The sequence below is a fragment of the Crocodylus siamensis genome, chromosome 9 (genome assembly GCF_052110815.1).
Source record: "Crocodylus siamensis isolate JL-2025a chromosome 9, ASM5211081v1, whole genome shotgun sequence".
In the NCBI taxonomy this organism is placed as follows: Eukaryota; Metazoa; Chordata; order Crocodylia; family Crocodylidae; genus Crocodylus; species Crocodylus siamensis.
The window spans coordinates 41,974,199-42,001,718 of record NC_143403.1 but is presented as its reverse complement, the minus strand read 5'-3'; the positions used below and the strand labels follow the sequence as shown (position 1 = coordinate 42,001,718).

General features: G+C 51.8%; 1 protein-coding gene across 2 annotated transcripts; it reads left to right on the top strand.

Annotated features, from left to right (window-relative positions):
• Positions 1-26,346, top strand: LOC149857442 (C-type lectin domain family 18 member C-like). 2 transcript variants are annotated; one of them, XR_016444188.1, is made up of 13 exons: positions 1-483; positions 1,950-2,041; positions 10,482-10,715; positions 12,719-12,816; positions 13,528-13,649; positions 13,805-13,912; positions 15,554-15,646; positions 17,411-17,517; positions 18,569-18,698; positions 22,858-22,954; positions 23,198-23,289; positions 24,473-24,686; positions 26,219-26,346. XR_016444188.1 is itself a non-coding variant. In XM_090062881.1 (13 exons), exons 2-13 carry the CDS (start codon positions 354-356, stop codon positions 24,508-24,510), a joined length of 1,341 nt encoding a protein of 446 aa, XP_089919007.1. In that variant the 5' UTR covers positions 1-196; positions 317-353; the 3' UTR covers positions 24,511-26,346. The 2 variants fall into 2 exon arrangements, 1 of the variants encoding a protein (XP_089919007.1); XM_090062881.1 differs by having other exon boundaries at positions 1-196; positions 317-483; positions 24,473-26,346.
• The last annotated feature ends 1,174 nt before the right edge of the window (positions 26,347-27,520 follow it).

The window sequence follows — 27,520 nt, the reverse complement described above, 5'->3', positions numbered from 1 at the left end:
GTCCCGGGGGAGCAGGGGGCGGAGGATTGTAAGGATTCCACAGGAGCTGTCTCTTTTTTCATGCCAGCAAGCTGTTGGCAGAAGACGGTTTTGACAGAGCTATTACTCACCAGTCCCCCTTTTGTTAAGCTGCCTGGCAGTGCTTGTCTGAAGGTTTGAATAGGATCACAACTTGGAAACATTCAGCGAGAGAGACGTACGTACCCACACACAGACGTGCACACACACGTGTGCATCGCAGAGCCAGGGCTGTACGAGACAGGGATAACTGCGTAGCTCAACACCTCTGATTCAGCTGGACTGGTCTTTTGCACAGAACTTAACCTTGGAAGATTGAACACAGAACCACCTTCATGAAGGTTAAACAGATGCTGGCATGTCAGGTCCTGGCACTGGCTTTCAGCTTTCTTGGCTCAAGTTTGGGGGAGATCAGGATACACCAACAACATGAGAAGCTGTCCCCCGTGGCTCCGTTGCAGCGAGGTAATTGGCAAATTCCACAGGGGTAATCAATGGAAGTGTTGTGGAGATTTTCCAGCACCAGCAAAGCTGGGTGCCAGGGGCACTTGGCTCTGACTGTCTCTGACCTGGGAGGGGGGAGCCCATGTTTACTAATCCTTGGAGCCGGTGCTGACCTCCGGAAACCCCAATAGTCTGCACTCACAACCTCTATGCAAGTCAATGGGAATATTCAGTATCTTGCAGGATCAGACCCTATTTATGCAGACCAAGGCTGGGTCAGATTCTCAGCGGGTGTAACTTGGTGCAGCTCCAGTGAGCTTAACTTGTGGAATGTGACAACAGTGGTGGGAGGGAAGGGCTGGGAGCTGCTGAACAAGGGGAGCAGACCATTGTAACATCTTTAACTAACAGTAACGCAAACCACAGGCAAACAGACTGTGGAAGTAGTCCATGCCCGCTCTGGAGGCATTACTGGCTGCATGGCAGCAGACACGGTTTATCTGGCATAGGGTGATTAGGGAGGACAGGGGGTTCCCTGCCTGTCTGATCCCCAAGAGAGATTATAAAATATCATTTATTCCAGGATTATTTTTTGCAGCTGTTTTGCTGCCTGTGTCCTGGCCAGCTGTCCTGGGGGCTTGCTTTTTTTACCCATCATGTGCTGAGAGGAAGGCCATGCCAGGAACCTGCAGCAGCTACAAGCCAAGGATGAAGATGCTGTCCTACAAGGGCTCTGTAGTGTGCCTGAAACAGGGATGGGAACTCAGGATCCTGCCTTTGCCATCATCATGCCCTCATGCACTTTGTGTGTGATTATCACAGTGGAGAGCAAACACATGAGAAGGCAAAGGCATAAGAGCCAGGGTCTCTGCCTTACGTGGCAGTGGCAGCCTGGGTGGTGGCAGGGGCTGTTCTTGCTTCTTGCTTCCTCTTTAAGCGAGTGTCCGGAGCTACAGCCCCAATTGCTGCCCTTGTTAAGCTATTGCAAGAATGGACAGGGACTCTGAGATAGTTCACCTTGATTTTTTACCATAGCTTGTTGCTCTCCTGAAAACCCCCATCACCTTGTCTGTCTGGCTGTGGGGCCTCAATGTGTCACCATCAGTTTGCACTGAGACCAGAGGGCTGTAGCCTAGTGGAGTCCCTGGGGTCTAACCTTGTTTGGGCCTGAGCCAGTGGCTCAGCCAGTGCGGCGCTGGAGTTTGCAGCCCCTGCCTCTTTGTATTTCACTTCCAAAGCCAGGCTTTCTTGCCCTGCTGTCACCATGGTGACAGGTCTCCTTTCCCTGCTGGCCCTGTTCCTTACAGTGAGTGTCTGGCGTTGCCTGGCTTGGGATCTGTGACCTGCTAGCAGAGACGGGCTGGGCAGAAGCAATCCCACCCAGCCCCCAGCTCAGCCATGCGGTGTAGGGCTGGGAAGAGAGGGGGGACTTGGGGTATGGTCCAGCTCCTATTCCCTGACTCCCTGTTTTTATTCTCTCTCCCCAGCTCTAGGTCTGAAGGAAAGTTTCCTGTTGCTTTCCCTGCACAACAAACTGCGCAGTAGAGTCCACCCACCTGCGGCCAACATGCAGAGGATGGTGAGTGACCTGCTTTCTGCCCTGTCTCACCTCTAGGACCTGTTGCTGGCGCAGCTCTGAGGCTCTTAGCCAGGGGGTGTGGAGTGCATCAGGTCTTGGCCCAGCCGCAGGGTGGAGATGCTCTCATGATAAAGGTGGCACTCCTGAACTGAGGGTGGGATGTGATGCCATTTCAGGGGATACTGCTGGAGAACAGAGAGGCTGCACAGTGGATCTAGGACACCAGGTGACAGCCCAGATCTGGTGTATCGTGGACCCAGAGTTTATAGTTCCCAGACCAGTGATGGGGAGAGGAGGGGTTGGGGGGCGGGGAGTGGAGATGGGTGCAGTCTGCCAGCTCCTCCATGTGTAATGCATAGACACATGAAAACAGTCTTGTCAAAGTCAGCAAAGAAGAATCAGCCTCCAGGTTTCCCTAGGAGCATGATCAAGCCCACAGTTGCTGGGCAGGAGAAAAAAATAAGGACTATCAGGAAATGAGAGGGTGTTTGCACAGTACTGTCCCTCTGTCTGCTCCTGCTGACTTCATTTAATACTCTTAGGCTGTGAACTGCCCCTTGGTGCCCTTGCTCAGTAGTACCCTCTGGAGTCCAGCCAGAGAACAACAACATAAATGGATCTTTCCCATTCAGCTCTGTGGGGTTGTTTAGGCAATTAAATTAGCATATAACTACCAACAGTATTAATCACCCCAATGCAGGCTGTCACCTCAGTAACAGCCAACCAATGTTCTTGTCCTGGGCACCTTGAAGCAGTCCTCTGATCTTTAAGAACTTACAAGGAATCAGCCTGTGTTTTTCCTATTGACTTAACCATCAGCCGCACACTGCAGGTGCTTTGCTGCTAACCATTGCAGCATAGCGTACGTCAAAGTGGCCCCTGGCAGTGGGGAGCCCCATGTTCATTGTCATCAGCACAGCGACTCCAGAGAAAACATGCTCAGGGAGCAGTTCAGGTGTTTTTTATTTCCAGCTGGTGGCCTTGCAGCCACAGCCCAGGCCCCAGAGTCCACCTGGGTACAGTCCTCTTCACCCATCAGCAACTATGAAGATTCAGCAAATATAAGTTAATTAACAATTCTGTAAACCAGAAACAGACTCTAGGTTCCTCTTCTTGGCTGGGCTGACTCCCCCAAGCTCATAGGAATTTAAAGTATCAAGCACATGTGTAGGTCTTGCAAGCCAGCACCCACCAAGGGAACCTGACTAGATGAGTACAAAAGGACGAGTTTCAGTCATTTCTCTGAGCAAACCCACTCTCATTTAACTAGGGTTTATCAGATTGGTTTGAAGCTAAAGGCAGAATGGGTCCCCTGCAGACAGTCTCTCTTCCTCATAGCCATGGGGCCTGGGAATCTCCAGGGCTCACTCCTCCCTCCCGGGCCCTTGTGGAGGGTTTGGTGTGTGCTGGGGTTCACACAGGGGAAGGAAGGCACTGAGATTGCCTGGAGAGTGCACACTGTCCTTTGCATAGTGCCATAGCACTAACACGAAGAATGCAATACAGCCTCACACTGTGCAATTCTGATATCTTCCTCTGTGCTCCCAAACCTTGCCCCCCAAATTCGTATAGCCAGAGACAGCCACCGTTAGAGAAGCCAGGATGCTGCATGGTAGCCTCATGTTTGCCATGAGTCCTGAGCAAAGCTATCGAGTTTGGGCTGACTTTTCCCTCATGAGGCTGCCTTCCCCCCAGCCAACAGGATAATTTGGGTGAGTACCTTCTTTCAGAGCTCCACCTTGCAATGGCTTTTAATGGGGAGGGAGTGATTTAGCTAGGGTGGGCAGGACTCCTGCATTAATTCCAGGCACTGGAAACACGGTTACTGTTGGTTTCTTGGAAGACTCGGTGCAGTTGGCTGCATCCCAGTGAAGGGTGACAGGCTTCCTGGATCTGGACTGATTATTTAGTCTGCCAAGTGCTTCGGGCTCTATGGATCGAAGATGCTCCACAAATGGCACAGCTAATTAGGAAATGTGTTGCTGTGGGCATGGGGCTGCTGGGGCATGGGACCATGATGACTGATCTAGACATGGATCCTGTGTGCCATACCAATCCCTCTTTGAAGATCCAAGTCCCAGGATTTCTCTTTTTCTAGCCAGACAACTCCTAATAGCCACATAGGTCTGTGAAGTTACTTGACCTTGCTTGGAGTAGAGGCATGCATGGGCCAGCTGTTGAGGGCAAACACTTCAGGTCAGCCACAGCATGTGGCTTTCTTTGGTGCCATGATTCAGACATATAGAGAGCCAGCTGTTAAGTGCTTAGTGCCCAGGGTCATATTTTCACAAGGGCCCAGTTCCCATTTAAGTGTCTCAAAAAGGCTGGATTTTCAAGTGCTCTGAACCCAACATGTTTCCTACTTGCCAAGCAGTTTTAAAAAGTTGGCCCCTATCTATGGGTGTAAGGGTTCTGACAAACCAGTGCGTTTAACAGTCACCCAACAGAAAAAACTTTAAGCTTAAACTAAAGCCAAGCCCATTTCCGAAGTTCAGGGACACTTTCGCTTGAGCCCAGCTGTAATTTAAGGGCAGTTTGGTTCTGTTCACACAGGCTAGCTGAACCATCTCTGAACTGAACTCATTTAGGCTGGTTTTAAATGACATTGCAAGCTGTTCTGCAAAGACATTTTGGAAACCAAGGCACAAGGGTACCTAAGGTTTCAGTTCATTGCACCATGCTCTGCCTGGACCCTTGGCTTTGCTGTGAGTTTCCACCCACCTCTGCCAGCTGGATGTAAATGGTGTTGTGACAGGTAGGCCCAGCTGCAAGCAACCAAAGGCTATGCTTTCAGAGGTTTGGGGGGCGAGGGGTGGAGGGGGGATGACACCAGCCTAGGTTCCAATTGCAGTAGCTGCACTTGGAGCTGAAAAGAAACATCCTACCAGTCTGGCAACCCCAGCTTCAGAATGGGATTGGCAAACTGCTGGGACAAGGGCCTTGGCCCACTTCCTCTCAGTTCTGAGAAGGTGCAGACATCAGAAATAGGAGGCATTATCATTGTTATTGCTCACTTTTCAAGTGGTGTTAGGAAAGGGGGGACTAGGTTGAGCTGCAATCTGTGGGGAAGGGATTCCCAATAGGAAAGGATAAAATAGACAAACTTGGCTCTGTGAACCTGGGAGTCTCCTTGCTGGGCAGGAGGAACTGATGGTGAGGACAGAGCCTAATCACATATGGTGAATTGAGACTGACTGTTTGGGAGGGGTTTGACCTGAGGGATGGGTGTAGCCTGTTCTAGCAATATGGCTTGAACAGGCCCCTGGACATTGTGGGGATTGTGAGGTTTGACTGTGGCCTAGCTTGCTCTCTCTCTCAAGCCCCTCTGTAAAATGAGGCTTCTGGGCCCCTAACCAGAAAGGCCAGGCCCCTTCCCTCCTGCCCCCAGTGGGCATGACCTCATGCTAGCTGATGCTGTTGACCCCATGGCAGGTGAAGGGCAGTCCTGGGCCCTGAGCCTGCCAGGGCAAGAAGGGGAAGGGAAGGGAACCGTGAAGTCTGGCAGGCCCTGGCTCTTTGGCTGGGGGAGGCAGAGCAACGTAGGGATTCCCATTCTGCATGGTGTTATGTTGGGAGCCCCCAGAATGCCTGCTGACCAAGGGAAAATAGCTTCCTTTTGCCTTCCTTCTCAGCCTCGCTACAAGGGCTGTGCAAAATTTCATCAGGGGTTTAATTTTGAAGCTGTTTTGATGTGTTTTGAGCTCAAAACAGCAAAATTGAAGTGAAACAAAAGCCTTCAAAACAGCTTTGAAATGAAACAGGGGCACTCAAAACGTTTCAAAAGTTTTGAAATGTTTTGAGTTTCGAAGCCGGGCTTACTTGGCATCAGTGCAGGTCTCACCCAGCAGCAGCAGCCTCCTGTCAATCAGCCAGCCCTTGTGGGGCTGCGGGCCCCTGGATCTGCACGCTGGATAATAGTATGCTGTTGCTGCTGGCTGGGGCCAGCAGCAGCACTGATCTTTCCAGCGCTTGGCATGGGCTGTGCCTAGTGCTGGTCCCAGCTGGCAGCAGCAGCCCTTGGTCATCTGGCAGGCAGACTGGGGGCCCTCCTGCACCCCTGGGAGGGCTGTAGGGCTGTGCCAGACTCCTCCCAGGGGTGCGGGCCCCTGATCTGCCTGCCGGATGATAGGAGGCTGCTGCTGCTGGTGTTGGGTGCAGGCTGCACCTAGCGCTGGTCCCAGCCGGCAGTAGCAGCCTCCTGTCATCTGGCAGGCAGATTGGGGGCCCACCTGCACCCCTGGGAGGGCTGTGGGGGCTGTGCTGGACTCCTCCTGGGGTTGTGGACCCCTGATCCAGTATGGCTCTGGGTCTTTATTTTGTCAGTGGCCAGTAGGACCCAATTTTTTGCCCAGTGCAGCCTGTTGAGTGCTGAGCAATTGAGAACTGGACCCCTCAGTTTCTGATGGGGTTAAAATAACTCCCTGGCTCTGGGAAGCTGATCTATGGGGAAGGGAGTTACAATATATACAATATGCATGCCCCTGTTCTGTGACTTGGGTCCATCTTGGGTCCTTTATAACAGTGCTGCATTGCACCCATGGGCTGTAGTGACCTCTAAAACAGCAGGCTCTCACAGGCCTCTTTTAGCCAGAGGAAGCCATCCCCTGAGAGCACTAGTAGTCCAATGTTTCCCAACCAGTGTGCTGTGGCACAAAAGTGTGCCATCAGAAATGAACAGGTGTGCCGCAGAATTTTGCCATGGCAATGAGCTACAATGAGCTACAGTAGGTATGAGGATGGGGAATGCCTTAACAGGTGTGCCACGGAAAATTTTTATTAATGTAAGTGTGCCTTTGGCTGGAAAAGGTTGGGAAACACTGGTGTAGATGATGGTTTGTAAATGAAGCTAGGGAAGGACTGGGGCAGCAGGGAGTGGGTGAGCTGTGGGCATAGAGCATGAGGTGTTTGGCACTGCTGGCAATGAGGCTGTGGGCAGTGGGAGTGACAGAGCTGGCCATGGTGGGATGGTCTGGGACAGCATTCTGCATGAAAGGCCATTAAGCTCCTTGTTCTGTCAGCCTGGCATGTTGCTAACAATAATTACTTGAGTGGGTTTAACTTGAGTGGGAAGGTTGGTGTTTTATTGTGAAGGTACAAGAAGGCGGGGGATGTGCTTCTGGTTGTTTTCCTCAAGGATAAAGCACTCCTCCAAGCTCTGCCATGGCTGTGACCCCACAACAGCTCTGCGGAAGAAATGGCCCATAAACTCCTTGGCTAGGGTTGCCAACCCTCCTGGATTGGCTGGGAGTCTACTGGAATCAGCACTGGTTTCCTGGTGACTACTGAAAGCATTCCAGGAGATTTTAATAGGATATTTTAAGAAAATGAAATTAATGACATTCATGCTGGGGAAAAAAAAATCTCCCGGAATAGCTTCAGTCAGTTGGCAACCCTACCAGTGGCCCAGGCACTGACCTCCCAGCCTAGTGCTTGAAGGCATTTCAGACCTCCACAAAGCATCCGCTGCTGCTCTGCAGTTTCTGAAACAGGCCAGTTTATTGGCTTTCTTATGAAAGACTCACCAAAAATGAACCGTGTAGTTCCAGGGTAGCTTGGTACTAACAGGTCACTCATAATTATTGTGCATGAGCGCTGGTGTCCAGTTGTGGGACAATTGGAAGGAAGGCAGCAAGGGAACCATTGGCATTATCCATTTAAGCAACAGGCTTATAGGGACTGGGCAGATTAATAAACAACACATTTCAGGCCTGATCCTGTCTGCATTGACCTTGCTGAGAGGTTTGCCATTAACCTGCATGTTAGCAGAAGCAGGAACTTAGCAAACCAGAAAACAGCTTGGTTACCTGTTAATCATTGATATAAAGGACTGAACCGCAACTAACAAATGAAAAGTGTCAACATTTTTGTGGGGTCTCCAATAACAAAGCTGTGAGCGGCTCCCCCTTCTGGCTGCATATCTGTGTAGCAAACCATAGTGGGCTGTTGTGCCTGAACCCTTCATTACCTAGGACAGGGGTTGACAACCTATGGCCCACAGAGCTGGTTGGACTTTGGTGGTTTTTGGTGGGAAAGGGCTTCAGTGACACAGGAGCTTCTCCCATCCCACACTGCTGCTGGGTGGTGGAGAGAAGGAGCGGCAGCAGGGTCCAAGTGGGTCCTTAAAAACATGTATTTTTGTTTTTTCTTTGCCATGTAGTTCCCAAGCTTTTGGGGGGCATTTGAGGCATATTTTCCACCTCTCCTCTACAAATCTGAGGGCTGAAATTTTAATTTTCTTTTCTTGAAAGCAGAAATATTTGATTAAATCCCATGAGTCCAGAAACTGGGTCCCTAAGAAAAAGTACTAGATATAAGGAAGCCATTATAGCAGTGCAAGAACTGGCAACGTTAGATTTTTTCTGTGTTACAAATCTGAGGTCCTGGGCAGGGGAACAAATGATAGCATTTGTTAGATGGAAAATGAATGGCCAGGTGTTTCACAAATAGTGATTTCATGGCTCCCAAGACAGGGGCATAGAGAGAGGACAATGAAGGTTACATGGGATTCATTATGATCCTGGCCCTTTAAATCTCATCCTGCTTTACAGCAGGGGTGGGAATGTTTTTAGACAGTGTCAAAAACACCTATGACCTCGATTTGTAAGATATTGGAGTGCCAGGGGTGGCTGGCAGGGGAGCCACAGGGGAGCTGATCCTTGCTGTGGCAGTGCCCTGGTCCTTTCCCCACTATCTACACCAAGGCACATGTGCCAAGCAAAATGTCTTTGCATGCCATGTTCTGGCACCCATGCCACGGGTTGCCTGTCCCTGCTGTAGAGCCTCATGGCACTCATAGCAGAGGGAGCAGGGCACTGGCATTGCTTCTTTTGGAGCCAAGCAGTAGTGTGACTCCCAGGCAGCACAGATTTGCCCTTGGCTCCTGACCTGTGAGAATACTTCATTAGTTCATCTTCCCTTTGGCTCTCCTAACAGCCATAAAAATTGCAATTTTAGCTTCCTGGAACAAGTTGTTTTTCTGCTCAGTAACAAACAATTGCTTCATCCTTCCACTGCCCCAACACTCCCTCCTTCTCTTCCCACATATAGTCCATGTGCTGGATCAAGCAGAGAGGGGCTGGGGCACTGAATTCACCTAAGCCAGATTTCAAAGCCCCATCCTGTTGCTCAGGTTGCCTTCCCCTGTCTTCATCCTCCCTGTCCATAGCAGCCTCTTAAAAGCCATGACATGCACCTTCTTTTCCTACTTAAGTCCCCACCTGCAGGCTGATTACCTTCTGCAATATTGCTCCCATGGATTTGGCATGGAACCAGCAATTCCTAAGGGCATCAGCCCTATGAGAGGGGCACTGAGACAATCTGCTAGGGAGGGGGTGTGGCCATGGGGCCAGTTGAGGGACCACTGGGCACTGCTGATGACAAGACCTTGCTCCCCACAGCAGAGGGAACGGGGATATCCTGCTTCCCAGAAAGGCTTCTGCTGAAGCAGACGCTGGTTGTGGGTCTGGGACACTGGATGAGATCCCAGCTGCTCTCATAGTTGGGAGTGGGGATGGGAGTGTTCAGCCAGGCTCCTCAAATCAGTGTCACCTTTTGAAAACCCAGTTGCAGTTCTTCTCTTTCTGCCCGCTTTGGAGTTGTGCTGGAGACAGAGGCTAGGGCCAGACTTCCACAGCAGCAACACTGTCTGTGCCACAGCCCCAGCACAACAAAGGGCCCAAGGACAAAGGGTCCCTGCTCTGGGTATTCCTGCTCAGCCTGGCACAGAACGAACAACAGTCTTGGATGACCTGCTTGGCTTTGCGTAGGCTGCTTGCTTCAGGCTGCAGGAAACAAAGCATTAAATTGTCCCCTGGTGCACCGACAAGGAGGGGGCACAAGGAGCCCTCACCCCACCCAGTTCAGGGCACAGTCAAGGGCACCGCTCATTTTGGCTACCCCCAGGAGCACAGTCCACACTGCAGGGGCGGGGAAGAAGAGGATCAGATCCCTTCGCTCTCCTTGACCTCTTTAACTGGCCAGGTGCATTGAGGTGGAAGGCAGGGAGTCTCAGTTCAAAGGAGGGGCAGTGCCCCCAGCCCAGACCTCTGACTGTCTGGGTCAGCCTGGCCTTGAGCAATGTACACTTGGGCTCCCCCATCACCTCATGGCTCTGGGGGTCTGTTCATGTCTGTCAGGGGGATCCTGAAATGCAGCCCTTCAGTTAGGCTTATTTGAGCACTCTCTGGGCCAGGCAGGGGTGGGCAGTGATTAGGGACCTGAGCTTTTCCCATCACCGTAGACCTGAGAAGCCTTCCCTGTGCTCCTTGGATCATTCTCAGGGAATGGGGCAGGGTGACAGCTATTCCTATCAGTATTAAAGATACAGCCTCAGAAAGCCTCTTTGGAGTCCATGCCATTCCACTAACATGCCCCTGCCCCCAAACTGCCCTGACAGCCCCTCAGCAGGTCACGTGCTGATACTTGTCTTTCCCCTCGACAGGACTGGAGTGACAAGCTGGCACATTTGGCACAGGATCGAGCAGCCAGCTGCCTTGGGAAGGCCTTGCCACCACCAGCACACCAGGCCCAGCACATCAGCTGGAATGCTCTCTTGCTCCCCGAGGGGGTGGCCACCTTTACAGATGTGGTGGAGCTGTGGTTCAGAGAAGGGCAGAGCTATGACTACCATGCAGCACAGTGCCTGGAGAATGCTACCTGCAGCCACTACACCCAGGTAACACTCCCTCGAGGCACAGGGACACACCTGACCCTGCTGGTTTTGCAAACAGTAGGGGGCAGTGAACAGGCCTCTCCCAGCCAGAGCCCAAGGGTTAACATTAACATCCCAGTATCCTCCAATGGTGAGTGAATAGAGAGAGCAGGGGGGAGCCATCTGTGCGTACCAACGACTCACTATGACTAGGCTGTCTGTGGGTTGTCCAGGGTTGGGATAACAGGAGGGCCATGAAGCAGGTCTGAGGGGCATCATCCAAGTCCTGTGTTGAGGGAAAGGATCTGAGGACTGGGATTGCTGGGGGCTTTGGGATGGGGCTGAGGGACATAAGCAGAGCTCTGGGGAAAGCCCATATCTGGGACAGATGGAGAGCAGTGGGTCAGCATTGTCCCAATGAGATCAGACAGGGACAATATGGCACCCATCTTTATTGTCCAAAATAAGAGCTTCACCTAATGCTCTTCAAGCAAAATTAGAGAAATCAATGGGAAATTAACACAACATGGAATAGTGCCATTTTCTGGCAGCAGTACGAGATATATATACATAACACTCAGCATGTAACAGGAAGTGTCAGGGCATGGTAGCAAGGGGCCTGCAATATTGGAATCTGTCTTACCCCCATGCCAGGGACTGGGGACAGTAATCTTCTAGACACAAAGCTGTGTTGGACTGAGAAAGGGGAGGAGGCAGGTGGCAGCTTACCTTGCGGGGGCTGAAGATCTTGGTTGGTAGTAGGTCTGGTGCCTGTGGGAGAGGCTGACAGGCATTGATCGAAGGAACATCACAGTCAGCATCTTGCTGGTGCCCACCTTCAGTTGGCACAGACTTCACTGACATTCATTGCCCCATCTGGGACACTGGTCCATGGTCTGTAAAGGGCTGCAGGGCTCTGGGGAAGGGAGGATCTACATGTGCCTGAATCCTTATTGATCACCACATAAGCATCCTGGACTGCAATTCTGAATTAAAAGATCCCAGCAGCGCCTAGATAGGCTCCAGCTAACTAGAGCCAGGCCAGCTGCAAAGGGAGCTAGGGCATGCCCTAACGTCACTGAACCAGGACAGGCCTTTCCCAGGGTGATTTGATGTAGTTGGGCCCACTGATGAAACCAGTAGCCGAAGAGGTGGGCAGAGGCACCAGGCAGACTCAGGCTCTAACTTAGTGGGGGTTGCAAAAATAGTAGCTGTCATTGCTGCCAACCCAGCTGCTGCTGCTGGCCCTTGCTCTGCCACTGGCCAGGGTGCCAAACTGCCCAGCTGCTCTTCTTCTGAGACCCCTGTGTGAAGGGCCAGATGGAGGCCTTGCCCACCACTCCCAGTAGCTGGAGGGCCTGGGCTGGCTCCCATGCATGGGGGCATAAAGGGGAAGGGAGTCACCTCACCCCCCGCCCCCACCACCGTGTGAGCAGCTGTTGCAATGGGAGGGCTGGGCCCTGGGCTGAGTCAGCTCCCACACAGCACCTGCCCCCCAGTAGGAGCTGGAGAAGAGGGTAAGCCATATTTCACAGGGCTAGGGAGTGGGAAGGAATGTCTTCCTCCTCCACCTCCAAGCTGACAGGGAGGGGTTTTCCCAGGCTCCAGAGAGGCTGCAGCAGTCATGGGAAGTAGGATGCATGCTGTGCACTGTAGAACAAGCTGGAGGGATGGGGCAGATGCACACATGATGTAAGATTCAGTTTTCACGCAAGCTCCCTGCAGATCTTCACCCTAGGATCCTCTGACCTGTCTGCCCACTTAAGCCTGGGCATGGGGTTGGGCATGTTCTGCCCCTGTAAGGAATGGCTTCTGGCTCTCTTTGGCCCTCCCTATGCTCAGCATGGCTTGGGAAGTTGTGATCACTGGCTCTGATGCCAGCAGGGACTAGAAATGCAACCAAACAGCACTCTCTCCCAGATACATACTGCCCAGCCAGCCCAGCACCTACTGCCTGGAAGGGAGCCCCCTGCATCCCAGGCATCATGAGGCTGCGCAGCACACTGAGGCTGGGGTCTCTCTTGCAGTTGGTCTGGGCTACCTCCAGCAGGCTGGGCTGTGGAAAGTACATCTGCGCCAAGGGCCAAGAGAGGAGAGAGGCTTTTGTCTGCGCCTACTCCCCAGGGTAAGGCATCTGGGCTGTGTGCCCACTCTGGGTCCTCACAGCTGTCCAGTGGGGCTGCTGGGAGGGCAGCTGGACCCACATCTTCCCCAACTTTGTCTGAGGGGAAACCTATATCTTCCACCAGCCTGTGCCCACTGGGGACTGCAAGACACACGCAGAAGTTAGGGGGAAGTCTTAGAAGGTGGGTGCGGCTTATAGTACAGTGGGCATGGCCTATTAGATCATTTGGGGGGGCAGGGGGAGTTGGTAGCACAGAAGTATGAACTAGGTGGGTCTGAAATGAAAGTAGATTGGGGTCGACAGCAGGGAAATATAAAGTGGGTGGGACTTTAATGGAAGTAGGTGCAGCTTGATTGCAGGAATTAAAAAGGAGATGGGGCTTACCAGTGAGCAGACTTGATCCCCTTGCTTTAGAAGTAGGCCTCCCGCCCTTAAGCAAAACCAGAACAAGTGCCCCCAGGTATTTTGGATCCTGCTACAGGCTTTTTAGGTCATGGGCTGTAAATAGCTGGTCTCCTGCAGGAGGCACAGAGGAAGCAGGGAGTCAGGGCACCTGGGCAATACAGATCCTTGTGTAGTTTGGGAGTGATGTGGCTGGCAGCTGTGCCAAGCTGGCCCACAATAAAGAGGACATAAAGCCCCAGTGATTGGGGAAGGGTGGAGGTAGGGCTGGGGCATGGGCATTGAGGCTTCTTGTTTGTTCCATCCTAGAGGGAACTGGGAGATGAATGGGAAGACGATTGTCCCTTATAAGAAGGGAGCCTGGTGTTCACTCTGCACTTCAGGACTCTCTGGATGCTTCAAATCATGGGATCACAGTGGAGGGCTCTGTGGTGAGTGCCCACTGCTCTCCCTCACCACTGCTAATGATCCCCCAGGCCACCCCTGCCCTGACTGCTTCTTGTCTGTGCCAGTGTAACACTGGGCACTGGCTGCACAACTGGGCACCCAGGTCTGACTGCTGCATTTGTCCATTTTGTCTGCTCAGAAGTACCCAGGAACCCATGTCGGATGAGCTGCAGGAACAATGGGCAGTTAAACATGAGTTCCTGCCACTGCAAGTGTCCACCAGGGTACACAGGCAGGTACTGCCAAGGTGAGAGAGCAAGCCAGGGGCATTGTCTGGGAGTAGGTCTATGTCTTACACATCTGTGCCACAGAAAGTCTTCACTGCTTAGCAGTTGTTCTGTACTCTGCATTTCTGCAATGAGTGTTCATGTGGATGTGTGAGGATTGTGCTTGTGTGTGTGTATCATGTGCTGTCTGTGCTGTGCTTATGGGCAGTGTCTCTCTGTCTGTCTGCATCTGTGTGTTGGGAGTTCAGGATCAGGCTAAGAGGCTTGGGACAGCAGAAGAGAGAAGACTGGAGGCTGCTGTGACAGCAGGTTAGAGTCAGGGGGGTTGGGTGCTTCACTTGGATATTTCCAGTCTTTCAAATGTTTGGGGTTTAAGTTTCCTCTTCTCTTTGAAACTGCCTGAATGTTCCAGCACGTGGGTTTGCGGACATTGGTTTCTCTACCTCTCAGTCACCAAAACGATCTGTTCAGCATGAACCCCAGGTAACAGAGGGCTTTGTCTGGAAATTCCCTTGTTTCCTTTTTAATATTTATGTTTCCTAGGTTCCCTGGGTCCTTGCTCCCTGAGACCAAACTGCCTGGGCTACAATGAGCCCAGGATCTCAAGGGTGGATCTGGGACCCCTTACTGGCAAGGACCCCATGCAGGGCTGAGGGGCTGCATAGTGCGATATGTGGATGCCCCCAACTCATCCCAGGCCGTCCCAATAAGTTGTATACTGCGAGCCGGATGCGGCCTGCCAGGTCATTCTACCTGGCCCGTGGGGCCCCTAAAAAATTTAGAAAATTAATATTTACCTGCCCCTGGCTGCCCATCCTACGGCCCTTGATGGCTTGCCAAAACTCAGTAAGTGGCCCTCCACCTGAAATAAATGCCCGCCCCTGTGCTAGAGGGTATTTGAGAGGACAGAATGGGATGAAGGGAAAGGTGAAATATTAATGGAGAAGAAGAAAAAAATCTGCAACAGCTCCGCCATCTCTCTCAGGTAGTTGGAGAGATTCCAGGGAGGTTGTGGTGAGGAAAAGCAACTCTTTTTATCCAAAACACAGAATCATTGGGGTGTACTCATAAGGCCATATAAGAACTTAACAAAGGAGGTGTGACTGTCCAAGAACCCAATAGCAAACAGGCACGGTGCTCCCCAGGAATCATGGAAGTGGCTTGTCTAGCCCAACCCTCTCCTCCTCTCTATGGCTCCAGTCCATACAGGTGAAGGCTCTTAAATGGCCATCCCAGGGGAACTGCCTCCAGAAGTGGAACTGCCCTTTCCAGGGGCTGCCTCTGGGGCAAGGCCTGGGATCTGAGGAGCTCCCATTGCAAGGCATGTGAGCCAATATGCTGCCTCACACTGAGGGAGAAAGTGCAGCAGCCCAGGTTGCTGTGCATGAGCACAGCACTTTACCCCAGCACTTTCCAAACTCCCCCCCACCCTGAGACAATCCTGCCCAGTCCCTGCTGGAGATTTCCCAGTTTGACCTTGCTCCTATCCACAGTAAATAAGGCTGAGGAAAGAAATCCAGGCTTAGCAGTGGCTATGGAATGGGTACCAGTACCTCCCAACTTCTGTGCAGGGGCTGGGCTGGCTTTGCTGAGGACCCTGCCAGGGTCTGGAGGGCCAGTGACAGGCCAGGAAAAGAGACTAACATGTGAGTTTCTTACAGTGAAGTGCAGTATCCAGTGCTTCCATGGGAAGTTCAAGGAGGAGGAATGCTCCTGCCTCTGTGACATCGGCTATGGTGGAGCTGAATGTGGCAGTAAGTCCTGTCCTGGCAACCTCTGCTGTGGGTGCTCCCAAGTTCAGGCATTTCCCTTTATCCTCCCGAGAACGAGTGGCCCTGCCTGGTCTGGAAGTGCATGAACGGTCCCAGGTGACCTTCAAAAGAGCCCAGGGATCCAGTGCAGGTTGCTACCCTGCCAGTGGGCACAGGGAACCACTTCACATGGTTCCCATGGTAGGACTTTATGCTGTTTCATGTGCTGCCCAAGAGTGTGTGAGGTCGCACCTGCACTGCAGCCTAACTTCTGCTGTCGGGGTCTGTTACATCTTCTGTTTGGTTGCAGGCTGCAGACCCTTCCTCCCTCAGGCTGCCAGCGTGTTGGAGTTGCAGGAATTATGTGCAAAGTCTTTTAACCATTATATTACCCCCAGAATTGTGCCATGCAATGTTCAGTGCTCATATCTAAGATGGGGTCAGGCAGCCCTGGATACCTTGGTGCCGATACCTTGGCAGGCCTTTGTAGGCTACGGTCCAGTGAAGCCAAAACTTGGCAAACATCCTTCACTCATTTTTCCTGGGTATAAACACTAGGACTGTGCAAAGCTTCAGTCCCCGATTCGATTTGGTGGAGATTCAGCCCGATTTGGTGACCGAATCTCTGAATTAAATCAGAGGACTCTTTAATCTTTCAAAATCAAATCAGAACCCTCCAAATCGATTCAGAGACTCAGACATAAGAGACAGCTTTAAATGTTTTTTCTACATACCTCTAGGTAGCAGGGGCTCGTGAGTGCTGCGATGCTGGGGCACATGAAGCATCTTACAGAAGCATGGGGCGCTCCTCAGTGTGCTTGGCAGCAGACCTGGAAGTGAACCAGAAGCACCCCCCGCACTCCTGTGGGATGCTCCATGTGCCCCAGTATCACAGTGATCACGAGCTGCAGCTGCTACCTCAAGGTATGTAGAAAAAGCTTTTAAATGCTGTGTCTATGTCCGAATCGCTGATTCTCCAAATCAGCATTGAATCTTCATATTCGGATTTGGCCAAATCGAATCAGGGACAGTGATCTGAATCAACAAATTGAATCACTGTCCCTGATTGGGGCCAAATCCAAATCAAATACAGCCCACTTCACACACCCCTAATAAATACACAGGCAAGTGAGATTGCTCTTCCTACCAGCGAACCTATGCAACAGGGAAAGGGATGGTTTTCAGTCTGTTGCTTTTCTGCCTCTATAGCATACACTTCAGAGGCAGCTGTATGGTTTGCCCTTCTGCATCCTGTGGGCATGGCTTTGGGGAGACAGCTTGGAGCCAGATGTGAAATACAGCCAAAAAACAGGGTATCTGCCCATCTCTGGGCCGGTTCAAAGAAGAAAATCATGGCGTCACTAAATGCATGTTTGGAAGGAGAGGGGCAGAAGGCATTTTCCTGTGGGAGCCCCTGATCTCTGTGCAGAGGGCACTGCCAGTGAGGGGGGATCTGACCAACTGGGCCAGAGGGAAAGATGCAGGTGTCTAAACAAACTTCCGGCTTCTGCATAGTGATGCTGGCTCCTTTAAGAGTCACTTACATATCCAGTGAAAATGCTGCTCTGTCTGAGCAATGCCTGGTATAATAGCAGCACCCAGTGTCTCCATGGGAGAAATGCAGGTTCTCATTTATTGGGCAGGGAACTGTTAAAAGCGAGAGCCCTCTTGTCTCTATAAAGAAGTCTCTATTTCTCTCCTACATGCAGGGATTACAAGTCACTAGAGCCAGAATAAGGACTGAGCTTCCCCTCTCTCTTTTTGTAGCCAAAATCCAGTTCCCCTTCCATGCCTGTGACTTGAGGATAGATGGGGACTGCTTCATGGTTTCCTCTGAGGCAGACACATACTACGGAGCCAAACTCAAATGTCAGGTAACCCCCCTCACCCTGGGCCAAGGCAGGCTCCTTTCACCAGGTTGGGAATAGGCATGTGTGAATAAATGATTCTTTGGTTCACTTGTGGATGCAAAACATTAAGGAAAAATTCAATTGATTTCCAGGGGACTCGACATAAACAATAAAAACTGAAATTTGTGGCCAACTGAAAAAAAAAAGCAACACGTCTGAGGTGGAACAAAGGGTTTTGTCTGACCTAGTTTCATTTAGGCTTCAAGTCTTGGAAAACTTTGAATTAATTCCAGTAGCTGTTGAAAGGAACCATTTCAAATCAAAATGTTTCTATGAGAAAATGTTGAAGCAAAATGTTTTGATGTCTTCAGAATTGTCTTCAGGGTTTTTTTTATTCCTGCTGAAGCAGTCAGCAAAATTGACATGAGTTTGCAAATATTTCACTCAAGCAAAGCCTGCACTGATCAAGAAAAAAGTTTCAGCTGAAAATGTAACCCAGCTCATTAGGAGCAAGTCACCTCATATGTTGTTAGGAAAGTAATTTCTGCTACATCTGCAATAAGATTTTGGTTTTTACTTCTGATCTCAGTGTCATGCGTGATTATTATTCACTTCACAGTGATGAATGACAGTGAGAACACTGGCTCCATTTGACCCCCGGATACAGGAAAGTTAATCAGCCCAAAGGCACAATAATTAGTGCTCATGGAACCAATTAAAAACAAAAAAGCCACCATGGAGGGAGAGACCATTTCATCCGAGCAGAGAGATCTGGACTTTAGTTTCCATGGTCTACATAAGCTCTGTAGTGTTCACTCCCATACAATAATGGGCTCTGTGCTGGTGGGATCCTCTGCATCATTTCACTGGGATTAAGGAGAGTACAGATGGGATTCCCTGTTTGTCTGGAGTGGATTCTGGGTACATCTGGTGGGAACACACAGAAAGGGAACCTGGTTTTCTAGGTAGAAAGTTCTAAAATGTAGCTGAGTTCACCCTAGTGCTTTGCCTGTCTCTTTCTGCCCATGTTGATCTCGGCTGTCCCTGCATTGCTGCCTTGTTTGATATTCTGCAGGAGAAAGGAGCAGTACTGGCTCAAATCAAGAATCAGAAAGTCCAGGACATTCTGGCCTTTTACCTGGGCCGTTTGGAAACCACCAATGAGGTGACAGACACTGATTTTGAGACTCGCAACTTCTGGATTGGTGAGTACCTGGAGGCAGCTGGATGCCCTTGGCGTGCACACATTGCACTGAAGGGAAGGAGGAGCTAGTCCTAGCATGGAGGATTTCCCAATCTGGGTCTCTCCATGATGCTGCTAGCCTGGAAGGCACAGAGTGCTACAATGCCCCATTTCTAGGTTACTACAATGCAAGCAGAGCTCTTATGTTCTGCACCTGAAGCCTGGGGCAGCCAAGGCACCAGCTGTAGAAAGTCATCTGTTTGCATTACAGTAAACATCACTCCTTTCCATGTCAGGAGATCCCAGCCCTAAGCATTCACAGGGATCTCACTCCTTCCAGTGCAATAATAAGCTTGGATGCAGCTACACAGGTGCCTGGGCATGACTGCTGCTGTGCCATGCTGTGCTTGTGGCATGCTGCATGGGGGTTCTTCACTACTTGCTAATTAAGGCACTGCCCAGCTTCCCCTTGCCCCTCTGACTGCTTTTCTGATGACCTTTAGCTCTTCCACAGAGCATTTTAAGTTCTTACCCCCTGGCTTCCTCAAGAGTGTGGAAGGGACCAGTGTTTTATCATTGATGGCACTAAGGTACAGAAGTGACTTGTTTTGCTAGGGGTTGCCCAGGGAGCTGGTGGTATACTTTGGATCCTATTGACATCTGGCCCAAGAACAATTCTGCCTCCATGCTAAGGAGTCTGAGGAAAAGTGATGGGTTGGTGTAGCAAGTTTGGGTTTCAGGGTGGCTGTGACACCTCCTGATGGCCCTGCAACCTTTGCCCTGCTGCAGCTCTAAAGTACCCTCCCCTCACCCTCTCACTTGCCTGCTATGGCTTGCTGTATTTATCTGCTTGAAACAAACCTACTTAATGGGTACTTCGCATCAGTTTTTCCATCAGCCCAAAGGAACCGCCCTGCTTAGCATGATGCAGGATGGCTGGGGTGAGGAAGAATTTATACCAAGCATCAGTGTAGACCTTGTAAAGGAACACGTTGAGAGGCTGGACACCTTCAAGTCAGCTGGCCCTGTAGATTACACCCTAGAGTACTTAAGGAGCAGGCAGATGTCATAGCCCAACCATTGGCAAAAATATTCGAAAACTCGTAGCACTCAGGAGAAGTGCCTGAAGATTGAAAGAACGCCGGTGTGTTGCTAATCTTTAAGAATGGAAGGAAAGTAGATCTGGGGAACTACAGGCCAATCAGCTTGACCTCAATCCCTGGTAAGACTCTGGAAAAAGTTATCAAAGAGACCATTCTTGACAAGCTGGCTGATGGTAGCATCCTGAGGGGCAGCCAGCACGGGTTCACCTGTAAGTCTCGCCTGACCAGTCTCAACTCCTTCTATGACCAGGTGACATATCACCTGGACAAGGGAGAAGTGATTGACATCATATCTCTGGACTTAAAAAAAGCCTTTGATCTGGTGTCCCATGATCTCCTCATGGAAAAATTGGCCAACTGTGGCCTTGGCTACATCACAGTCTGATGGCTGGGGAATTGGCTCTGAGGTCGGACCCAGAGAGTACCAGTCGATGGAAGTGATTCATCATGGCGCTTTGTGACCAGTGGTGTCCCCCAAGGCTCTGTCCTTGGATTGGATCTCTTTAACATCTTTATCAACAATGTAGACACTGGTGTCAGAAGTGGACTGGCCAAGTTCACCAATGACACTAAACTTTTGGGTACAGCATTCACATCTGAGGATAGACTGGTGATCTAGGCTGACGTGGATAGGCTCAGAAAGTAGGCAGACATAAACCTGATGACGTTCAATACCAAAAAAAGCAAGGTACTCAACCTCGGGGGTGGGGGGGGACCCACAGCACACTTAAAAGGCTCAGCAGTGCTACACTTGCTAGCACCATGGTTGAAACAGCTTTGGGGGTCGTGATTGACCACCAGATGAACATGAGCCACCAATGCAATATCACAGCTGGTAAAGTGACCAAACTCTGGCTTGCCTCCATCGATGCTTCTCAAATAAATCTCAGGACGTCATCCTCCTGCTGTACTTGGCCTTGGTGAGGCTGCAGCTGGAGTACTGCATCCAATTCAGGGCTCCACAATTCAAGGATGTGGAGAGGCTTGAGAGAGTCCATAGGAGAGCCATGAATATGACCAGAGGGCAAGAGAATAGACCTTATGCTGAGAGCCATGGGACTCCTTCAGCCTGGAAAAGAGCAGGTTCAGGGGTGGCCTGGTGGCTGCCTAAGTACATCAGGATCTGGGGGAACGCCTGTTCACCGAAGTGCCCCAAGGGACAACAAGAACCAATGGTCAAAACTCCTCCAAGACCATTTTAGGCTGGACACAAGAAAAACCTTCTTTACTGTCCAAACCCCCAAGGCCTGGAATAGACTACCTCCAGAGGCGGTGCAGGCACCTACTATGGACTCCTTTAAGAAACGTTTGGATGTTTATCTTGCTGGGATCCTTTGACCCCAGCTGACTTCCTGCCCCTGGGGCAGGGGGCTGGACTCGATCTTTTGAGGTCCCTTCCAGTCCCAATGTTTATGAAATCTATGAAAAGGAGGCTGCCTAATGGGTCCTAGAGCAAGCCCCAGTTCCCCTAGCTGCCAACAGGTCCCTTCCAGATATTGCTAGTTGGGCTCTCACAGCTCGTCTGTACCTCCCACCCCAGGCACCTGTACCCTTAGGTCTATTTATGGCCTCCAACCTCTCCTACAGCTAGGCCCATGCCTCACAGACATTACTAGTTGGTGATTTTAAGGGGTGGTTGGCCCAAGCCAATATTAGGCCACTTTAGTCCTTGTTGGAGGCTCAGCCTTCTTGGCCTCTGCCCCTTTGCTCTCGCTGGTTCCCTTAGTCTAGGCCACTGCCTGACCTGGCTTCTGGGTTGCAGCCCTGGTCTCCCTCTCATGCTGCCCCACTTGGGCAGTCTGGCTTACACCCGTGTTGGGTTTCAGCTCCTCTCCAGTCTACAACCCCCTGGTTTGAGCCTGGGAACATTGGTGTATCTCCATGGGTTACACACTCCTCAGGCACCCCACTGCAGTCTCCTCACATGCCCCTACAGTCCCATCCAGACCACTGGTTTAAAATTTAAATGAACACATAAGCCCACAGGCTATAACAACGCTGTAAGCCTACCAGCTGTCTAATGAAACCATCTGCATTCTGGGTCACAGCTCACCACAAGGTGCAGCAGGATCTCAGGCATTAAGTTCAGCCACAGGCCTCTCACAGCAGCCCTCTCCCCTCTATGGCTTGCAGCACCACACTGACTGCCTTGCCTGGCGCAGGACTTATATGCCTCACAAGCCCTGCCCCCTTCCAGTCAGGTGGTGTGCTAGCCTTGGCACAGCTGCCTCTGGCTCTAATGGGCTGCTTTACTGTTACTGCCCTGGTTGCTGTAACAGTGCCTTTATTGCTCAGGCAGGGTTTTGCCCTATTGTCCTACTGCTGAGCTGCCAGTTCTGCAATAGGCATTTTTATTCTATGGCCCCTCCAGCCAGTACTCCCCTGCAGCCGGTCTGTAACATGCAGCCTCCCCCTCACATGGGGATATCTATTGCTGCTTCTGCCTTCAAGTAACAGGAGCCTCTGACTCTCTGTTACAGCTGGCTCCTAGGGGGATTGTGGATAAGCTATGATGGATCACATGGGTATGGACGGTTCAGACTGCTAGCTACAGCCCCACATTCAGAGCAGGAGCAGGGCTCCTGTGGGAGGCTGCAGAGCTCCATGCAGCTTCAGCCGGCTTTACTCCTGGAATGACTGGGTGGGCTGTATCCAAACTGAAGTCAGAGCTCAGGGTGGAGAGAAGTGAGGTTAGTACCCAGGTGGTGTCCCACTGCCATAGAGACTACAGGATATTGCCAGGGGCCAGGAGGCCACTCCCATGAGCAAGCATGTGTTTGTAGTGGAGATCATAGTGTGTCCATGTGTGGGCTCTCAGCACTGACAAGTTCAGTGAGTGTCAAATAGTGACAGCCCCTAGTGGGAACAGCCCTGGAGCCCTCTGCAGTCACAGCTCCGTTGGATGTGCTGAAGGATTCTAGCCAGCAGAAGCGCATGTCTACAGGGGCTTGTGACACCTACTGGCACTGTGGTTGCTGTGCTGCTGGTACTGGTGGCATGTCCCGACAGGCCTGATGCCATGGCAGAGTGCAGATGCCCCATGTGCTAAAGCTCTGTCACTGCTCCACTTTCATTTAGGTCTGACCTATAAAACATCCAAGGACTCATTCCGCTGGGACACCGGAGGGCAGTACTCCTTCGCCAGCTTTGCTTTTGGGCAGCCGAACAACCAGGGGTGAGTGTCTGTGCAGGGCTCCTCAGACAGCCTACCATAAGATGCCTCTCCAGCTCAGTCCCCAGGGACAATAGTGCCAGGTTCTTGCTAGGCCACCTCCAGCTCTGGGCTTCCAAGCATAGACTTGTGCCCCTCACAGCTTTCTGTGGCAGCCCTGCCCCATGCTTTGAAACTCGCTGCTACATCTCCCCACCTCCCCCTACTCCATCCACGGAGTCTTCTCCACTCTGTTCTGCATCTCAGGTTTGGGAACTGTGTTGAGCTCCAGGCATCAGCTGCCTTCAACTGGAATGACCAGCGCTGCAAGACCCGAAACCGGTACATCTGCCAGTTTGGTGAGTGGCACAGCTTTGTTCTGCCCTGCTCTCTCAGCTGTGCTGGGTATGCCCTGTCCCCATTCCAATTAGGGGATGACTGCTTGGGGTATTCATCTGCCCCTGGATAGCACTGACTGGTGTGGGTGTAGGGCCTGGAGGTGCTGTACAAGCTAACAGGTACTGTACAAGCATATCCCCTGCTGTGGCTGCAGTGGGGTGTTGCTAATGCCCCCTAGTGCCAAGCCACTGCTCTTCTGCTATTCCAGTGCCGATCTATCTAAAAACACAGCTTTGCTGAAGTCCTGCACCCCAGCTGGAAGCCTGCTGCTGTCCCAGCTTTCAGCTCCAACTTCTCCTGCCTCCAGCTCTGCTGATGGCCTGCAGTCCCATCCCATACTTCTTTGCTTCTCTTCTGGGCTCTTTGCATGCAGTTCTGGCAATTCTCTTCATGCCGCCCCTCTACTATTCCAGCCCTGGCTTCCTGCCAATCTGCCAGTGCCCTCAGTCCTTACCTGTGAGTCCAGGTCTGGTTCTGCCTTATGTTTGACCTAGCTTAGAGAGTTGTGTTATCAGGCTCAGCAGAGCAGGAGTAGTCCTTTACCCCAGAAGGCTGCAACCTAGCAGAGGGTGAGGTGCTATGACTCGGTTGAGGGGGGGGAACAATGCGTACTGCTGCCCATCCTGGGCCAGTCTGCGGGTTAGCAGAGGCCCTGGGTTGGTGTCTGCTGCCTCTTATCAGCAATGAATTCACTAACACTGGTTAAAAAACTCTTTTGGATCAGATCTGTGAACTAAAAACTGGTCTCGGCAGCCCAGGGCTCAGACTGGCACTGAGGGATCTAGCATGGTAGCATGCAGCCCAGCCCCACCCGCTCTTGCTGTCCTCTTCATCCTCCTCTGCTCCCTCTTTTTACCCTGTCTAATGACCTGTTACCCTGTTAGCAAAGTGTTCCATGCATTGGGGCATCCTCTGGTGGCTGGACAAGATAGGGGATAACTGCCTTCTCCTGCTGCAGGCCCATGGCCTCCTCCCATTTGATGATGAGGGGATGAGAGTTCAGGGCTCAAACTAACTGACTGGCTACAGTGTGGGGTGATCTGGGCAGGTTGGGTACCAGGCAGTGGGCTACAGCATCTGCCCCGCTGGCTCCCCAGCCCAGGGTGGGCTGGGCATTGCTAACACTGGTGTCTGTATTTGCAGCTCAAGAACACATCTCCCTGTGGCAGCCAGAGCCCTGAGAACATGCAGCTTCCTATCACCTCCCTGCTCCAGATCACGGTGCTAGCTGCTGAGTCATGGCTGCAATGTCACCCTCATCCTGCACACAGCTTGAGAGAGGACTCCCATCTCTGCTGCTCCCCTGATGGCTCCTCCCAGGACTTCAGGGCTCACTCAGAGGCAACTGGGTGCTTGGGTTAGTGTCAGACATACTGACTTCTGAGTGTGTCGGCTGAGGGCCATGAGGTAGCTGTGGCACCAGGACCTGCTGAGTGCTCAGGGGAGGACAGGGGAAGGAGGGGAGAGGGCACATCCTGTACTGACATTCCAAACCATAGAGTAGCACAGAGAGGGAATAGAAAGTTAAAGGTGCAAGGGGGCAATTGATCCTTACCCCTGCTGGGTCAGGGTGAGGTTGTGTCTCTGGAGCTTTGGCCAATCCCAAGCAAAGACATGCCTCTCACCATCCCAGGAAGACCTCTTTACAGCCCAGTGTGGCCTATGGCTTTTCCTTAGGGAAAGAGTTGTCCCCTACAGCACCTTCTAGGCCCCTCCACCTTCGCTCTGGTCTGAGGGGACTCAAAGACATTGAAGAGCAGTGGAGCTATTTGAAAGGGCAAAACCCGTTCTGCTGTCCTGAGGCAGGTGGTAGCCAGCTCAGCACAGGTTTATCACACACCATGTGCTGACTCCCTCTGGCATCACCCCGACCACATGAACTAGCCCAGAAGTGCCCAGGGGCAGAGGGGGTCATTGTGTGGCAAAGGGACACAGCCCTGGCTTAAATTAGTAGGATGAGGGTTTCTCTAGAGAGAGGGGGGAGCTCTGAGGTGCTGACCAGAAGGGGAAGGTGCTGGAGGGTATACACTCATTGCCTCTTCTGCCCCCACCCCCATTCCCACCTGGAGAGGAGCTGAGGTGAGACAGTTGTGCCCCTGCCATGTGGGGGGAGGCAGGGGGAAGAAGATATCCTGAGCAGGGGGGGTCAGGCCCATGTGCCCAGGCCCTGAACAGGCCCCCTTGCTCCTCTAGAAGGGACTCTACTCAGTAGAGACCCTCCCCTCTGAGGGCTGGGGTTGACTTCTGGCAATAAGATTAGAGCTTCCTGTCGTTGACTGGGGGCAGTGCTCCTGGGCGTGTCCTGGGACCGTCTCCAGTCGCTGTTGTTTCCTTTGGGATGGTGACCCCATGCTCCTGGCATTCAGCAGGGAAGTGCTATGGGGTCTCTCCCTGTTAAACTTCTGCCCCAGATCCCCAGGCAGAACGTTTCCTGTTGCAGCCCTGAGGCAAAAGACATGCCAGCTTAGTGGACTCTGCATTTCTGATGGGGGGTACAAGTCAGAGAGTTGAGGAATGGTGCACACTAGGACTGTTAGACTTCCTGGATCCCTGGGTTTTTGGCTGTGGCTGTAGGAATTTGGGTGGGGGCAGTGGGAGGGGGAAGGGAGGGGCATGACAGAGGTATTGCCAGGCATTGGGAATTGCAGGCAAGGAGCATCCTTGGATCTGGTGCTCCATAGACAGGGGAGTCCTGCAGGTGCCCTGCAGGCAGGGCCCACACTGTGACCTCTACGGCCTGCAGTCCCATGGCTTTTCCACTGTGCAATAGTCAAGCTGCTTCCATATATGTCTGTCTAGCTCCAGTACTAACCAGATGATCTCAGGGGGCGGGGACTCCCAGCTCTCTAGCAGGGCTGACTTAGAAAACTAGGCTTTTTTCTCCTTCAGGCCTGTTCTCATGCCCTATGTCCTAGGGTGTTTGCTCTGGTGCTGGGACATTTATCTGGCTGACATTAACACCTCACCCTCTGTAAGAGCCTTGGATGGTTTAATAAAGATTTGCTTCTGTCTTGGAAGGTGCCTCTGGAGTTCTCTTGGAGTATGGCTGCCCCTGGGACACAAGCTCCTTCAGGAGTGGGTAAAAGGAGAACACAAATAGGCCTGGGTCTTACCCTGTTCCTCAGGCCCTTTCCCCTGCCTGCTCCTTAATCCACCCATTGTGCTCAGCAGAGACCAGCCCTGCCCCAGCAGGTTCACAAGCACAGTATTTAAAGCAGCTGTGCTTGCTCATGCCTATTGCAGTCCACTTCCTAGCAAATATTCTGGAGGAAGGACTTTTGTTAAACATTCATCTTCACCAAATGCATTTCCCTGAAAGCATCCAGCAGCCTGCTAACACAGCTGGATGTACTATTTAGAGTGTAGGGAAAGAAGCAAGATTTTGAAAGTGAAAAGCCACCAGTGCTTCTGTCAGGCCATCTTCCACCCTAAAGAAGCCTAGGTTTTAAGCTTTCCTGCAGGGCCTTTGCGGGAACTAATGGTGTCACCTCACTGGACAAGTCAAATCTCATCCCATTTCATTGCCTGAGTGACACTGTGAGGGATTCTGCTGTAAGGATGCTGCTCTGTGTGGCAGCTTCTATAGTAAGGGCAGTGCTGGGATCCAGGTACCTGCTGTAGTTGGGAGTCAGGACAGTTCTTGGGTGTTCTGTCATGCCCAGGACACTCTTCAGCTCACTACATCCAGATAAGCATCAACTCTACTGCTTATGCCCACTTGCACTGAGGCCATGCTCCTGAACCTATCGATCCTGAATCCTGACATCTTGAGCATTACAGTGTGGAAAGTGTTGCACAAAGGATGGTCAATCCAAGCTCTGTATTTCCATGGAAACTACTTGCAGTTTCATAAATAAAAGGAACTGAGCTCCAGCTGAGGAACATAAAATGGAAGCAGAGGGGCCCCTGAAAGGATGGTGATTCTCTTGCCCTAAAGCAGGGGTAGGCAACGTTTTTGGCTGGAGTGCCGAAAAAACCACAATGTCTACCTTGGAAGGTGCCAGAGTGCCAACATGCCAGAGCTCAGAACAGCTGTTTGCAGTCTCCTGGCTGCAGCTGCCCATGAAGCCCGGTCTGCTTGCAGCGGGGCTTGCAGCCTCCCAGCCACCTGGTGGGAGCAGCCTGGGCTCTGTGACTGGCAGCAGCTGCTTAGAGCCCAGGCTGGCAGTGGTGTGCCAAGCAAAATGGCCT

Coding starts and splice junctions, on each gene's coding strand:
- LOC149857442 (XM_090062881.1), top strand. CDS start 354: ATGAAGGTTAAACAGATGCTGGCATGTCAGGTCCTGGCACTGGCTTTC. Junction 12,817..13,527: donor GTCTGCGCCTACTCCCCAGG/GTAAGGCATCTG, acceptor GTTCCATCCTAG/AGGGAACTGGGAGATGAATG. Junction 13,913..15,553: donor CACAGGCAGGTACTGCCAAG/GTGAGAGAGCAA, acceptor AGTTTCTTACAG/TGAAGTGCAGTATCCAGTGC.